The sequence below is a fragment of the Mercenaria mercenaria genome, chromosome 15 (assembly GCF_021730395.1).
Source record: "Mercenaria mercenaria strain notata chromosome 15, MADL_Memer_1, whole genome shotgun sequence".
Taxonomy (NCBI): domain Eukaryota; kingdom Metazoa; phylum Mollusca; class Bivalvia; order Venerida; family Veneridae; genus Mercenaria; species Mercenaria mercenaria.
This window is the reverse complement of record NC_069375.1, coordinates 67,989,460-68,004,390: the sequence shown is the minus strand read 5'-3', so window position 1 is coordinate 68,004,390 and position 14,931 is coordinate 67,989,460. Positions and strand designations below refer to the sequence as shown.

Sequence of the window (14,931 nt, the reverse complement as noted above, 5' to 3'; positions counted from 1 at the left end):
ATCAAGTTGAAAATGCTGCCACTTGCGTGTAAACAAATCTTTTCTACGTTTTGACTTAGTGACCAAGAATTTGATCAAAGACAAATATTCTGACAATTTTTGATGAAGATGAAGATGAAATAGAAATATGATACCTAGAGTGTTGACAAGTTTGTTTCCTATTATTTGGCTTAGTAACCTTTTTTATCCCCGCTGTCACAGTCTCAAATTTGAACTCGATTAATAAAGATGAAAATTTGTAGTGAAGTTCATATATCTCAGATGGAATACAAAGCCTCAAAATTGTCACCAAGGTTAGCCAGTGATTCGTCTTAGTGAAACATTTTTTGACCCGAGATGACAAAGTCTCAAACTAGACCTGCATTTTAAAACGACATACATTCTGATATATATAATCTGAACAATGTTAAAATGTTTTGACATAGGAACCTAGTTTGTGAACTTAGACGACCCACACTAAAAGTAATGCTAGATTTAATAAAGCAAATTATTCTGACCATGGAAACCTAGATTTTATAAAAAGGCAATTACTCTGATCGTTTCTTTGATAAAATTCATTAAACAAATTAGGCAAGTATTAGCAAGTTTTGTTCTATGATTCTAGTTACCAACTTTTTGACCCTGAGATGACCTTATTTGATATTTAATTTACTTTTATGCAGACAATACTTCTGACAAATTTGTATTTAGATTAGGTAGGAAATGTGGCCGCAAAAGTGTTAACAAGGCAAGGCTATTTTAACATATTGACAAGGTTCAGGTGACAAATATGGCATCTATCAGCGGTGTGAAGTTGTCTAAACAAACGACATACGACATTCGAAAATTTTGAATGTCGTTCATTGCGCGACATACGACATTTGAAAATTTTGAATGTCGTTCATTGCGCGACATACGACATTCGAAAATTTTGAATGTCGTTCATTGCGTGACATACGACATACGAAATTCGAAAACATTGAATGTCGTTCATTGCTCGACATACGACATACGAAATTCGAACTTTGACCAAAAAATTTGAATGTTGTTCAGTGCACGACACACGACATACGACATTCGAAAAAAGTTGAATGTCGTCCATTGCGCGACATACGACATACGACATTCGAACTTTGACAAAAAAGATTGAATGTCGTTCAGTGCGCGACATACGACATTCGAAAATTTTGAATGTCGTCCATTGTGCGACATACAACATACGACATTCGAAAATTTTGAATGTCGTCCATTGCGCGACATACGACATACGACATTCGAAAATTTTGAATGTCGTCCATTGCGCGACATACGACATACGACATTCGAACTTTGACACTAAAATTTGAATGTCGTTCAGTGCGCGACATACGACATAGGACATTCGAAAATTTTGAATGTCGTCCATTGTGCGACATACGACATACGACATTCGAACTTTGACCAAAAAAATTTGAATGTTGTTCAGTGCACGATATACGACATACGACATTCGAAAAAAGTTGAATGTCGTGCAAAAAACGATATTGGACATACGACATTCGAACTTTGACCAAAAGAAATTGAATGTCGTTCAGTGTGCGATATACGACATTCGAAAAATTTGAATGTCGTCCATTGCGCGACATACGACATTCGAACTTTGACAAAAAAAATTGAATGTCGTTCAGTGCGCGTCATACGACATACGGGATTCGAAAATTTTGAATGTCGTTCATTGCGCGACATACGACATTCGAAAGTTTTGAATGTCGTTCATTGCGCGACATACGACATACGACATTCGAACTTTGACCAAAAAATTTGAATGTCGTTCAGTGCACGACATACGACCTACGACATTCGAGAAAAGTTGAATGTCGTGCAATAAACGACATTGGACATACGACATTCGAACTTTGACAACAAATATTGAATGTCGTTCAGTCCACGAGATACGACATACGACATTCGAAAATTTTGAATGTCGTCCATTCCGCGACATACGACATACGACATTCGATCTTTGACAAAAAAGAATGAATGTCGTTCATTGCATGACATACGACATACGACATTCGAGAAAAGTTGAATGTTGTGCAAAATACGACATTGGACATACGACATTCGAACTTTGACTAAAAAAATTTGAATGTCGCTCAGTGCGCGACATACGACATTCGAAAATTTTGAATGTCGTCCATTGCGCGACATACGACATTCGAACTTTGACCAAAAAAATTGAATGTCGTTCAATGCACGACATACCACATTAGAAAAATGTTGAATGTCGTGCAAAAAACGACATTGGACATACGACATTCAAACTTTGACAAAAAAAGTTGAATGTCGTTCAGTGTGCGACATACGACATTCGACAAAAGTTGAATGTCGTGCAAAAAACGACACTGGACATACGACATTCGAACTTCGACCAAAAAATGTGAATGTCGTTCAGTGCACGACATACGACATTCAAAAAAAGTTGAATGTCGTGCAGAAAACGACATTGGACATACAACATTCGAACTTTGGCAAAAAAAAATGAATGTTGTTCAGTGTGCGAAATACGACATTCGAAAAAAGTTGAATGTCGTGCAGAAAACGACATTGGACATACGACATTCGAACTTTGACAAAAAAAATTGAATGTTTTATTGTCACTCTAGATTTTGGCAAAAAAATGTTGCAGCAAAATCTGAGTGTAGTTGTTCATTGTCGATCGTCGTTCCGTGTGCCGCGTTGAATGTCGTGTGTCGTGTCGTGTGTCGGGTTGATTGTCGTTTGTCGCCCTAAAAACGCGACACACGACATTCAATGCGACACACGACAATGTATAACAACACTCGACATCATATCGTGCAATTGTCGTGGAATTGTCCACTGCTGACTTAAATGCTTAACCACGACTCACGACATTTAACGCGACACACGACAACGAACAATGACATACGACAGTCTATCGCACAAATATCGCGGAATTTTCGCATGTCGAGGTAAGTTAGGTCAAATGTTGTTAATATTTTTGTTTCAAAGATTGGTCATTTTCAATGAAATAATAGGACAAAAGTGTTTTAAGATATCTTAATAAAAGTAACGTTTATTTGTAGAACTTTTCAAGAACTGTTTCATAAAGGTAAAGCACCGGGCTCAAACATGGGTGCCATGATGTCAAAAAGCAAAAACATGCACGAAAATAAACCTTATTTTCTAACAACAAGTATTTCACATCAACTAAGACTTTTACGTACCACGCTTTGGTGAATATCAATCATCTCTATGGAAATAAATAACTAAAGGTAAGTCTTGTCCGTCTGTCCGATCTGAGAACTTTCTAAAGAGACCATATAACGCTTATCCTGGTCGCATTTTTTTGAAAAATTAATTGATTTCATTTTATTGTAAATGTATTTTATTAGTATAAAATGTTTTATGGACGAGATGGTTCCATTTTATTTTATACGGCCGTTGGCCGTTGGCCGTATACTTAAGTAGCAGTTAACTGTTTCATACGTGATAATCTAAAACTAGATGCGCATGCGCACAAACTACTTTCACGTTAAACAAAGAAGAAAGCTTTCTTATTTCTTTCGCAGAATATTTACATACTTTACTTGTTAGAATTCGTTTAACCTCCACCTCCAATTCCTCCACCACGGTTTGCTGCTGTTTATATGCCAAAGTGATCAATTGTAAGATTCCATATTCATTTTGTTTTACAATTCCTGATTTGTTTTACTGTCAGTATTATGTTTATTCTCACTCATACTTGATTGTCATCAATATTTTATTCATTGTTTAAGTTAGCTGAACAGAACATTAATTTCCTAAATTTATATGATCTCAGTTTAAATAATTCTAGTCAACGAATTGGATGTGTTTTATACTTGGTATTCGGCGGAATTTTATTTCCCAGATAAAATAAAATTTATATGATCAATGTTTTAACAATTCTAGTCAACAAATTAAATGTATTTTGATATTTTATATTTCATGTTTTTGATACCGGCTTAAATAAAAGCCCATTTACAACTTACATACATGTATCTCTTGTTTTTAATTTTGTCTTACAAGCTACGCAAACTCTCGAACCTTCCCTAAGAACCACTTGATGGCCATAACAAGCGTTAAAAGAAAGATATGAAACTAAAATGTTTTTCAATAAGTAGTTACAAATATTGTCTAATCGAATATAAAAACAATTTGCTTCACCGACGGGCACGCCGCCGGGAGCATTTGCTTAACTTTGCCATTTTTGGCTTTAACTATTACTCGTAAAATAAGACAAAAGTGCTTATAAAATAGTAATTTTGGATAAATAACTGCAAATAAAAACCTGTTTTGATAGAGAATGACAAAATCAGAAAGTTTGTGACAAAAATGACAAAATCTTTCTTTTTCGAATGTCGTATGTCGCGCACTGTACGACATTCAAATGTTCGAATGTCGTATGTCCAATGTCGTTTTTTGCACGACATTCAACTTTTTTCGAATGTCGCATGTCGTAAGTCGTGCACTGAACGACATTCAAATTTTTTGGTCAAAGTTCGAATGTCGTATGTCGCGCACTGAACGACATTCAATTTTTTTTTGTCAAAGTTCGAATGTCGTATGTCGTATGTCGCGCAATGGACGACATTCAAAATTTTCGAATGTCGTATGTCGTTCACTGAACGACATTCAAATTTTTTGGTCAAAGTTCGAATGTCATATGTCGTATGTCGCGCAATGGACGACATTCAAAATTTTCGAATGTCGTATGTCGTATGTCGCGCACTGGACGACATTCAAAATTTTCGAATGTCGTATGTCGTATGTCGTTTGTTTAGCCAACTTCACACAGCTAATCAAGCAAAGTATCAACGTAAACTAATTTTAACGCAACGATACAGGGTAAAATGACGTAATAATGACGTCAATTATCCTCGTCTGTCAAGTTACCAGCCCGCCCGCTTAGTTCAGTAGGGAGAGTGTTGGTCTAGGATCGCGGGGTCGCGAGTTCGATCCTCGGGCGGGGCGTATGCTTTCCGTGACGATTTGATAACAGACATTGTGTTTGAAATCATTCGTCCTCCACCTCTGATATTCATGTGGGGAAGTTGGCAGTTACTTGAGGAGAACAGGTTTGTACTAGTAAAGAATCCAGGAACACTGGTTAGGTTAACTGCCCGTCGTTACATGATCGAATACTGTTGAAAAACGGCGTTAAGTCCAAAACTAACAAAATATCAAATTACTGGTTATTGTGTACGCTTCCGGTTATATTGTCCGCTTCTTGTTATTTAGTCTGGATTAAATGATTCTGTCCTATGCCTATTTGTTTATACTTTAGTTAAGGTATATGATTATGTAACTAGTTAATCGTAGCTGTATTTGGGTTTTCGAGCCACAATTGTGAATGTATGGTAGCTATATTGGTTCTTGTTAGAAGGACGCCAGATAGACATCAAAAATATTGTTTTAAAATGAAGTCTTATTACCCCATTAGTACACGGAGCTACGATGCTTGGTGCGAACATTAAGGTTCGAGTGCTACAGAGATTTGAGCAAATAGTGTTAAATAAAGTAGTACATGAAATAGAATGTAGAAGTAAAATAATTAAAAATATTAAATTAATTCAAGCGTAAACCCTATCATTTTTGCATAATTAGGCTTATTTATCATTCATATGTAGTTCAATTATGGCCATTCAACAGTGTTTGTGCAGTATGTATTAAAATTGACGTTTAAAGGGTATAACTCCACAATGACGAAATAAGCAACGTTAACAAATATCAAATACGCGAAGTTATTTTGACATACGGAAAAGCGTTTTGGACAAGAAATATATACATCCATCTCTAGTTAGAATTTATGAACAGAAATCTAAGAATAACAGTTCGAGAATTATTTTAACAAAACCCGTAATATTTACACAAAAGGCAAGCTACTCTACATCGATTTGAAGTTTCAAGTCCTGCTTATATAAGTAGTGCGGGAAAAAAATTGTGTTCAAAAATAGCATTTAAGGTGCTATTACTCAATAAAATACTACTGAGCGGAACAACGTACAAAAATGTACAACCAGTTTCAATACCTGTACAACCAGTTTCAAGACCATGTATTTCTGTAGTTCTTTCATTGGCATCAAACTAGAGATTTTGAATCTCTCAAAGAATGTATAAAATCAGATGGTCATAATTCACAGTACATGTGCAACTCGGCTTACATCTGATCACTCCTATGAGGTTTACTGACATTCTACAAACAGTACAGTATAAAGCTGGACAAATATAATCCAGAAATAGCCATAAAGGGTCCGTAACTCAATGCCGAGAGGGATATGTCAGCGATATGGACAATACGGCTACATACCAAAAGCTTCTGTGATACATACTGAATTTCAAGGACAGGATTTAGATATGAAGAGCACACAATATCCTCTACATAGACTATATATAAAAAAATCGAAAGAACATAACTCGGTGAAATATCATTCAACGATAAAGGCCTTAGAATATGCGTAACTAGACTTGCTACTGATCATTCTTATGAGAAAAAATTCAAAGTCATTTACTAATATATGAGAATAAGTCCAGACGGACAATAAGTCTTTTCACAAATCACTCCTGTGAAGTTAAACCGAAATTCATCTAGATTTGAAGCGCAGACGTGCAATCTGAAGACAGACGGACAAACATAGAGAAAGCAGTCAAAATAAACCCAAAAAGCAATATGTCTTTCATGGAATCGGGATAAGTAATATTAAAAGAATGAAACTCCTATAAATAACGTATCAACAAAAGACTTTTACCAAAATAGTCGTTTCCTCCATTGTCTACCTGAAAGTAAACAGAAAACTGTTTTTAGCAATAATGCAAAACTACACCTGGTGTGTCACGTGTCCTTTATTCCATGGTTTCCTTCTTTATTATATACACAAAGAAATAAGTCTGAACTAACTTACAAAATTACTAAAGTAAACAGGACAGAAATTGACAAAAGTCAGAAAAAGTATTCATGCATTTTCAATTCTGACTGGTTCGTATAAATACTCACTACTACTGTACATATGATGGTGAGTATTGATACGAATAAATCACCACCACAATATACCAGACCAATTACTTCAAAGCGCCTAGCAGTACAAACCAGCTTACATATTCCACAGCACACCTACTAACTCATAAGATTAGTTTCGATGATGCTTTACAACTGATTCTAATTGTACTACACATTCGTACTGGTTCAACATTTGCATGTTTACTAAGATCAAGTGTCTCAAAAATTAGCAGAGACATTTTAGTCTTTTTAACTGATTGGGACCAGTTTTACGGTAAAGCGCATACCAATACAAATTAGCCTGCATATTCTATGGCAAGTCGATTATCCCATAAGGTTAGTTTTATACTACACATTCATATTGGCTCGACATTTGCATATATCGTCACCTTAGCGCAGTTACGGTTACTTCAAATTTTACAAAAAAAGTACTCTTTTTACATCTTTGGCTTAAAAATAGTTATGTACATCAGCTGAAAAATATATTGAATATTAGGTCCCAAAAATGATGACTGATAAAATTGCATAAAATGGTTTAACCTCACATAATATTTGTTTAGTGCGAAATCTCAGTTCAAACCCTTATTAGGTTTTTGCTCCAAAGTAGCGTTTAATTAATATCCTTTCATACTTGTATTTGCTATGATAAGAAAGACTTAATCTGATGACATTAAAAAATAATATTTTTCATATCTCCATTGATCATAAAATACACGTAATTAATTGAAAGATATTGTATAAATTCACAATGATACTTAATGTAATGAACAGCTAAATTGAACATTTGTTTTTGCTAGTTTCACGAGTATGCAAACTGCTAAAAACGGCCAAAGACTATTTCTAGAATAGTGCAATTTTGAGCTCGATTTGTAACCTTTACCTCTGACTTACTGACCAGGGGCCACTATCCCTAATGTACCTAAAATTTTGTGTTATTCGGTACGCAAGTTATTCGTATCGGAAATTTCCTCTGTCTCAAAAGCCTCGTTATTACGACACTTCGTAAATGTCCTCGTAAATTAAGGGTAAGAAATCCACCCCTTAGCGTTCTCGTAGCGTCTAGTTGCTTAAGTATTTCTACCTATCTTAAGGTGAATCTGTTTGTACCAAGCTGAAACTGGCGTGAATATATTTATTAAAGTTGTCATTCCGTTCGTTCGTGTTAACGAACATGAATTTATTTCATATGGATGGTTTAATTTAGTGCTTTTAGTCTGTTTTTATAGATAAAAACGTATAGTTTATTTTGTTGTTGTTTCTTTTTCACAGCGATGGAAATCCTCTTTAGAATGCATTAACCCCTGTCCGTTTGTTCATGCGAGCTACCAGTTTAACGGTTTGTCAGTTTTGCATGGCATTTGAAATGGTTAGGACAATGCGTCCGAATCAAACTGTAGTAGTAAGTGTTGGTTATTGGCACTGACGGTATTTTAATATGATAAGAATTTACAAATTACTACTAAAGGTTAGCTTTTACCACAGTTACTGTTGTAATATTTACCGACGGATAATATTCATCAAAATGGTGTTGGAACAAACGCAAACATTACAGCCAATTCACTAAAAATCACATTGGAACTCTATCGCAGTATGATACACGTTGTCTTTATGGAAATACATATTTCATATCCTTTCAGGTACGTATATCGCAAATATGGCTTTAGTTTCTTCTCACGGAATTACCGGAATCTTAGACATTTAGCCCGTGTACTGTAATAACTGGTGAGAGTGAATTGTGTTTCTGTTGCCGTTTTCTGAACTGACCAAAACTAGAATTCCTAACAACGAAAGGAAGTGCATTGTGCAAGACAATATAAGAATAGTAACAAAGAACCACATCTTCGGTAAATTTCATAATTAGAGTCGCCTTCTGAGAAAGTATCATGCTTACAAACAGACTGAAACGTCTGTGCAGATTGAAGAAATATTGATTTTTGGTGGCTGCTAGCTGCCACCAGTGTCAAAAAGAATACTCCGTTTGAAAAATCTTGTCAGTTCTTAAGACCATCCTAGCAACACAACCAAAAATAGTTCCAAGCTTTCTAGGTAAACAATTATCTACACAACGTGCATAATTTGAAAAGCTACAATATATGCCTTAATACCATTTATAATGTAAATTCGGCGACTAAAATCAATACAAACTGAGGTAAACGTTTTAATTAAAACAACAACGTGTATGAATACAAATATGCAAATTTATTTAGTGCTACTGTATCACGATTTCATCAACTTGTAAGCCCATGAAAGTGGGCGCAGCGATGATACTAATACTCGCCTTTTTGAAAAGGCAATGTGTCAGACTGTAGCAAGTCGTCGGATAACAGTTTTGACCAACTTAAAAATTGAATTGTTTTAAGACAGATTCTGCTCACTTCAGCTAAATTCATTCGAGTCGCACCATGAGAAAAACAACATAGTGCATTTGTGACCAGCATGGGCCCAAATCAAACTGCGGATCCATACACCACTCTGGTCAGAATCCTTGCTGTTTGCTAACGCACTATGCTGGTTTTCTCATGGTGCGTCTCAATATATCTGGATACAAATATATGTATAAAAAGTAAAACGGTTTCGTTTCGCCAGTTACATATTTTCGACTTTTTTCTCGGTCTGACTAAAGTTGTAAGTTTGTCTGACTTAATGTCCAGCATTTTTGCCAAGGAGTGTCAAGGAGTGATAATTAACGCACCTGTAAAATACACTAGCTGCAGAACTGACATTCTGAGGTGCATCTGTGGTGCATGTTTGTGTTGTTTTCTTTCACAAAAGTCTCATGAAAACCACAGCTATCTGATACGGACTAAATCAGTGTGTATAATAATTCATGACAGACACTGCCCAAAAGCTTTAAAAAGAAATCTTAAAAGCTGAATGTTTTGGAGGAAAAGCTTATATTATTTATTCATAGTAAAACATTTTCGATGTAATTTATGTTGTCGTTTTCCTCACAAATAATCAAAACTATTCGTTAAAGACTGAATCAGTGTGTAAGTAAAAATGACTGGCAGTGAAAAAGGATTAATTTTGAAACCAAAGCCGAATATTAAAAAAATGCAAAAAAAAAGTTCTTATAGTTTATATTAACAACTCCTCAGTTGTCACTTTCTTTGTAATATTTTAAACATTGATTAGCAGCCACCATCAGCGCTTTGAGCGCTTTGATTATATTCAACTCAGTACGCATATCCCCGCACAGCTAGCTTAAAGACACTGATTCTGGTATGCAAGGTATATGGCCTATGGTCTGCGTATTGGCGGTAAGAGCCAATATACAAGACTGGACGATTGATAGACTTGCTTCTGTTATCATATTAAGCTACTGTATAGCTACTCTGCAGTACATAGATTGCATGTGATATTTTCACATTTATAGCAAACCAGTTCTCACTTTTATAAAGAGATTAGAAAGCCTGATTAAATTGGGACTAAACAAACAAACTGATAAAGTACAACAGCATATCTATTTTTAAATTAATCAAGCTTTAAAACAATTATATCCCATTATTGCTTAATTTAAAAATAAAATAAATAGATAAAAGAAAATGCATTCAGGCACCTTTTTAAAAATAATGAATAATTTATGTATAAATAAATCATGTGTATTTTGAACACTGATATCTGTTTATTGCTGGATTTTATTATGAAGGTCCGTATTTTTATCATTTATTTAAAATGCAACTGAGTGCTTCTTTAATTTCTAATAAAATCTAGAAATATTCAATTTTTCTGTTTTTATTTTGTTACTTAGATAAAAAAAAACATAATTAATCAATAATTGAAAAAAAAAATGTTCATCGTTTCTGTTACTGAGTTTTAAAATATTTATTTCATTTTTCATTAAAAAAAAGGTGAGAGTTTTCTAAAATGGTGAGAACTGTCTTGGTGTAAGAATTATAATTTAATTGGTCAGGACATTACTCAACAAGAGTGAGCAATTAAAATTAGTATATTATCAATTAAAATAATTTTGTGTATAATCTGAAAAAAGCTGCATTTCAACTAGTGAAGTGTATAACACTGGAAATAACCAATTATCTGTACATATCAATAAAATTTATGATCCTCTGACATGGACCACATGTCAATCTACAGGCGTTTTATGGACCCTTATCAGACTGGACCAGACAGGATCCTGTTTATTGGGGATTAAAATGTCTGGCTTTTAAGGGGAGGGGTCACTTATATAGGAGATTTTCTTTGCATTTAAGAGGTAGAATAAACAAGACCTCAAAGTAAGTTCGAATACGGGTGAGGCGTTCATGTTCTCTGTGACGATCGGCTAAAGACAATACATCTAAGTTCATTCATTCTCCATTAGTGGAGAACAGCTTAACACAGGAATACTAATGCAGTTAACTGACTAATTGTTCCATAGAAAAACGGCGTGGAACTCAATTTTGTTTTCAAGTTTGACCTGCTATCTTGGAAACTCCAGCAGTGTTCTTTCCCTTATCGGTACAGTACAGTAGATTGTTTTGAAAATACTCCTGCGGGTATACAATAGTAAATTATTTTGCTATATGTTCTATATCAACTTAACGGACTTTCAAGAGCCGTAGTCCATAGCCAGGACCATTTAAAAAACGAATTAGTAGCCTTACGTTCTTAAACGACCTACAAACAACAACAACAACAAAACACCAAAAGGTAGGAACCATGTATCTTCTAAGAGAGAATGTTTTGTCTGGCGGGTCAAGACTATGGAATATCTTCCAAACTGACAGCTAAAATGTAGGTATGAACACATTAGAAATATCAAAAAAATGTCAATATAGATCCATAATGAAATAAAAACAGAAACAGGGCTTAATAAAACACGACTAGCCCGGAAGTGCTTCTTGATTACCTATTTAGTACTATTGTTCCTACAGTTTAGAAAGGTTTTTTGAATAGTAATGTTATATATACAATCCCCTCATTTAATACCTTAGAAAAATACTGTACACTGGTTATAAAACTTGGTATATGTGACCAAAAGCTTAGAGTTTAAGTCGAGCGCAAAGCTAATAGGCATGTCTAAAATTATAGAAGTCATCGCTGAATAAGTATCAAACAATTGTTTTCATTTTATTCTGAAATGTAAATACTTTGTAGTAGACATGGGATAATATTCACTTAATGTGGACATATTTTCCATGTTCTTTAGCAATAGACAGCTTGTGGGCTATCAGGTACACGTGCAAATGGCCGAAAATGACGTAATTAAATGGAATATCTATGACTTACGACATCGTAACTAGCTGACAATATCTAAAGTTACGAACGCTTTACGAAGGCGTTAAGAGATGTTTGGAGATATAATTCTACCTTAGTCTTACCATAGGTTTATCGTAAACCATACCTTAACTTTCGATACGAATAAGTTTTCGAGATAGCGGTCCCTGGTTAATTTGCCCTGTACATCATCTCCTCATAACTTATCTGTATGCTGAGTTTTTTTTTAAGTCAAAACCTTGGACAGTTACTACGTTATGCCCCGGACAAGAAATAAAATGATCAAATTTGACCTTGACCTTGACATTGATCCTACTGATCAGCTTCATGGCCTCTGCACATCGTTTCATTGCAATTTACCAATAAGCTAAGTTTAAAAGCAATACCTTGAATGGTTATTAAGCTGTGATCCGGACACGAAATATGACAGACGGACAGATGCAACGGTTAACACTCTTTTGCAGAATATTATTAGTTATTTATTAGCATTTCTTGCCAAAATCACATGCCAATAAGTTTGTACCACTTTTCATTTTGCAGTACCAACATTTTATTAATTTTTGAGAGGGAAAAAAGTTCGCCTGAAATGTGTGAACGCTCTATACACTTGGTGTGTAAGAAAATCAAAGACAGATTTCGCTTAAGGATGGAGGAACGTTGTATTCTACCGTTACAATTTGTTTCATACTCCATGAGCTTGAAGAAAATTAGACAAACAAGAGAAGAAAGAATACAGGGCATCGAACTCGTTTTAATTTTATAGGGCATTTTTTGAAAACAGTCAGTATTGAAAAAATGGTGGTACATATAATATCCAACTTAATTTCAAAGGGATTTTCAACTGTTACAGGTTACTATGAATACAAGGTGATATCAGTATTATATAAGCATAAATGTCACAAACAGATCTCTTTCATTTTTACAAGTTGACATAATTACCCCACCAACATTATTTATTTTAAATGGAAGAAAACTTATTTAAATCTACCAAAAAATCCGCTGTTAAGATTTCAAAAGTATTTTTCAGTTTCAATTATTTCTTAAGTCAACTGCTCATGAACAGACTCAATCAAGCCGAGTCTGCAATTTTCACTGTTTGCCTTGTTCTCGGTGCTTCCGAGGGATCTACTTCCCGGATTTTTTTTGTTCATATTGTGGCTGCCTATGAGAGAGTGCATGATCTTTTAATTAAAGAAAAAGATCATTGGATGAAATTGCCTCGAAAAAGAAATAAAATTCATTTGACACATTCTTTTGAATAGACTGAAATATATATATACTTACAGAATCCGTATCCTGTGTATAAAATGTTGAATTACTTGGTAGCGATGTTGAATATTCTCTGTAATCCTGTAATGATCGGTGTCAAAATTATGTGTTTACATAAGTAATTAGACAACACATTAATTTAATTCTGATTGATAGAGGTAAATTATTTTTCAGCATTTGCATACTTAAGCTTGCCATCGCTAGAAAATTTGAGATTACATAAATTTATTAAACCATTTTGTTGGGTTTAACGTCACACTGACACAATTATAGGTTATATGGCGACTTTCCATCATTGATGGTGGAGGAAGACGCCAGGTGCCCCTCCGTGCATTATTTCATCACGAGCGTGCACCTGGGAAGAGCCACCGGCCTTCCGTGAGCCAGATGGCTGGCTTCCTTACATGAAGAATTCAACGCCCTGAGCTGGGCTCGAACCCACATCGATGAGGGGCAAGTGATTTGAAGTCGCCAGCAATTCTAATTATCATTTACTGGCCAAGTTTTAATGCGAAATTTGTCAACGTTAATGATATAATTATGATATAAATGTATATAAGCTGGCACGAACATCAAACCAATTTGCATTTGAAGGTCTCATAAAACCCAGAAAAGCTGCGGCGTTCTTCTTTCGAGCAAAAACAATGGTGGTACAAAATGAAAACTTTATACCTCACCGTAGTAACATAAAACTTGCATTCTAAATTATTTGATGTAAGACACTGAATTTTACATACAGTTAGTCTAGTGAAACAATGAGGCCCTATAAAAGTGTTTACAAAATTTCCTACATTATTTCTCCTAATGACCTAATATTCAATGAAAATGACACATTTTAAATCTATGACTTGATATTTGTTACACAAATTCTGAAGTTTCAGTTTAATTTGTGGCCTCTATAGTGTTAACAGAGCTTCCTGTTTGTTATTTGACATACTTACCAAGTTCAAGATACAGGTGAGCCAGTTTTAAACTTACCTAGACTTTAGAAATACAAACTTTTTGACCTACATATTATAACTTAGTCCAAAAATGTTAATTCTTGACTGTTAACAAGGTTTTCCTTTGAAATCATCTACCATTGATTTTAAAACGCCGGTGATTCAGTATTTAAATTAAAATGCTTTCATAAGAGGACAAACATTTTTTGTTCAGGTTCCATGAAGTTCGAGTAGGAACAGACTAATGCATTATTCATATTTTTCAATGATTTGTACTGATCTGGGACGTTTATACCAGGTTTCATTTTGATCTGAAAATGCGACATTGTATAGTGTAATGAAGGTTTCACAATGTCTTGGACTGGATACCTAGCTAAGTTCTGATTCCAGCTAAGCAATCTGACATCAATTTCAGGAGTTCTAACATTCTGACTGGGTTTCTTGTGCAATATGTTTTAGGAAGACAATGTGGCCGTTAATGAAATTACTAGTAAGAATGAATAAAGA

General features: G+C 34.6%; 1 protein-coding gene across 4 annotated transcripts in view; it reads right to left on the bottom strand.

Annotated features, from left to right (window-relative positions):
* LOC123557609 (uncharacterized) overlaps positions 1 to 14,931 on the bottom strand; it is a 54,868-nt gene that overhangs the window by 14,575 nt on the left and 25,362 nt on the right. The window contains exons 2-4 of one of the 4 annotated variants that reach the window (XM_053525522.1): positions 13,495 to 13,564; positions 6,750 to 6,773; positions 135 to 358 (exon numbers count right to left, since the gene is read on the bottom strand). Coding sequence is in view for 2 of the 4 variants with exons in the window: in XM_053525521.1 (XP_053381496.1) it covers positions 6,750 to 6,773; positions 13,495 to 13,564 (94 nt within the window). In the remaining 2 variants the exon portion in view is untranslated. Of the gene's footprint in view, positions 1 to 134; positions 359 to 6,749; positions 6,778 to 13,494; positions 13,565 to 14,931 lie in introns of those variants that run through there. The other 3 variants (XM_053525523.1, XM_053525521.1, XM_045349182.2) reach the window with 3 other exon arrangements.